Raw genomic sequence first — 365 nt, 5'->3', positions numbered from 1 at the left:
GCCAACCAGACCTCTCTCCCCGTCCCCCGTGGCAACAGCACCTACCCATCTCGCCGAGTGAATTTCCGCGGGGTACCTCTGGCCTTTGCCTTTCCAACTGCAGCACATGTACTGGGCCTGACAGTGAAGATCTGGCGGTGCCGATAATCATGAAACACACACCTGCTGTGCTTTCGATTAGATATTGATGTAGAACATTTTTTTTTTTTTTTGCACAACACACTTGCGTTCAGTTTCAGCAAGTGTTGTGATCGTAACGTAACTAAAAAGGGCGCACATCACCAGCTCCATGTGGAAAGGGACGTTAACTACATATTATTGACAGAACAACTGAATCGACTGGCCAGTTCTGCTGACTCGTAAAG

At 48.2% G+C, this 365-nt stretch overlaps 1 protein-coding gene across 1 annotated transcript in view; it reads right to left on the bottom strand.

Annotated features, from left to right (window-relative positions):
- Positions 1–359, bottom strand: part of LOC119588986 — a 5,798-nt gene extending 5,439 nt beyond the window's left edge. Inside the window, exon 1 of the mRNA XM_037937589.1 lies at positions 46–359. Coding sequence (XP_037793517.1) covers positions 46–151 — 106 coding nt within the window. The 5' untranslated portion in view covers positions 152–359. The remainder of the gene's footprint in view (positions 1–45) is intronic.
- Positions 360–365: the final 6 nt, after the last annotated feature.

The sequence above is a fragment of the Penaeus monodon genome, chromosome 24, assembly GCF_015228065.2.
Source record: "Penaeus monodon isolate SGIC_2016 chromosome 24, NSTDA_Pmon_1, whole genome shotgun sequence".
Classification (NCBI taxonomy): Eukaryota; Metazoa; Arthropoda; class Malacostraca; order Decapoda; family Penaeidae; genus Penaeus; species Penaeus monodon.
This window is presented reverse-complemented; position numbering and strand designations above follow the sequence as displayed.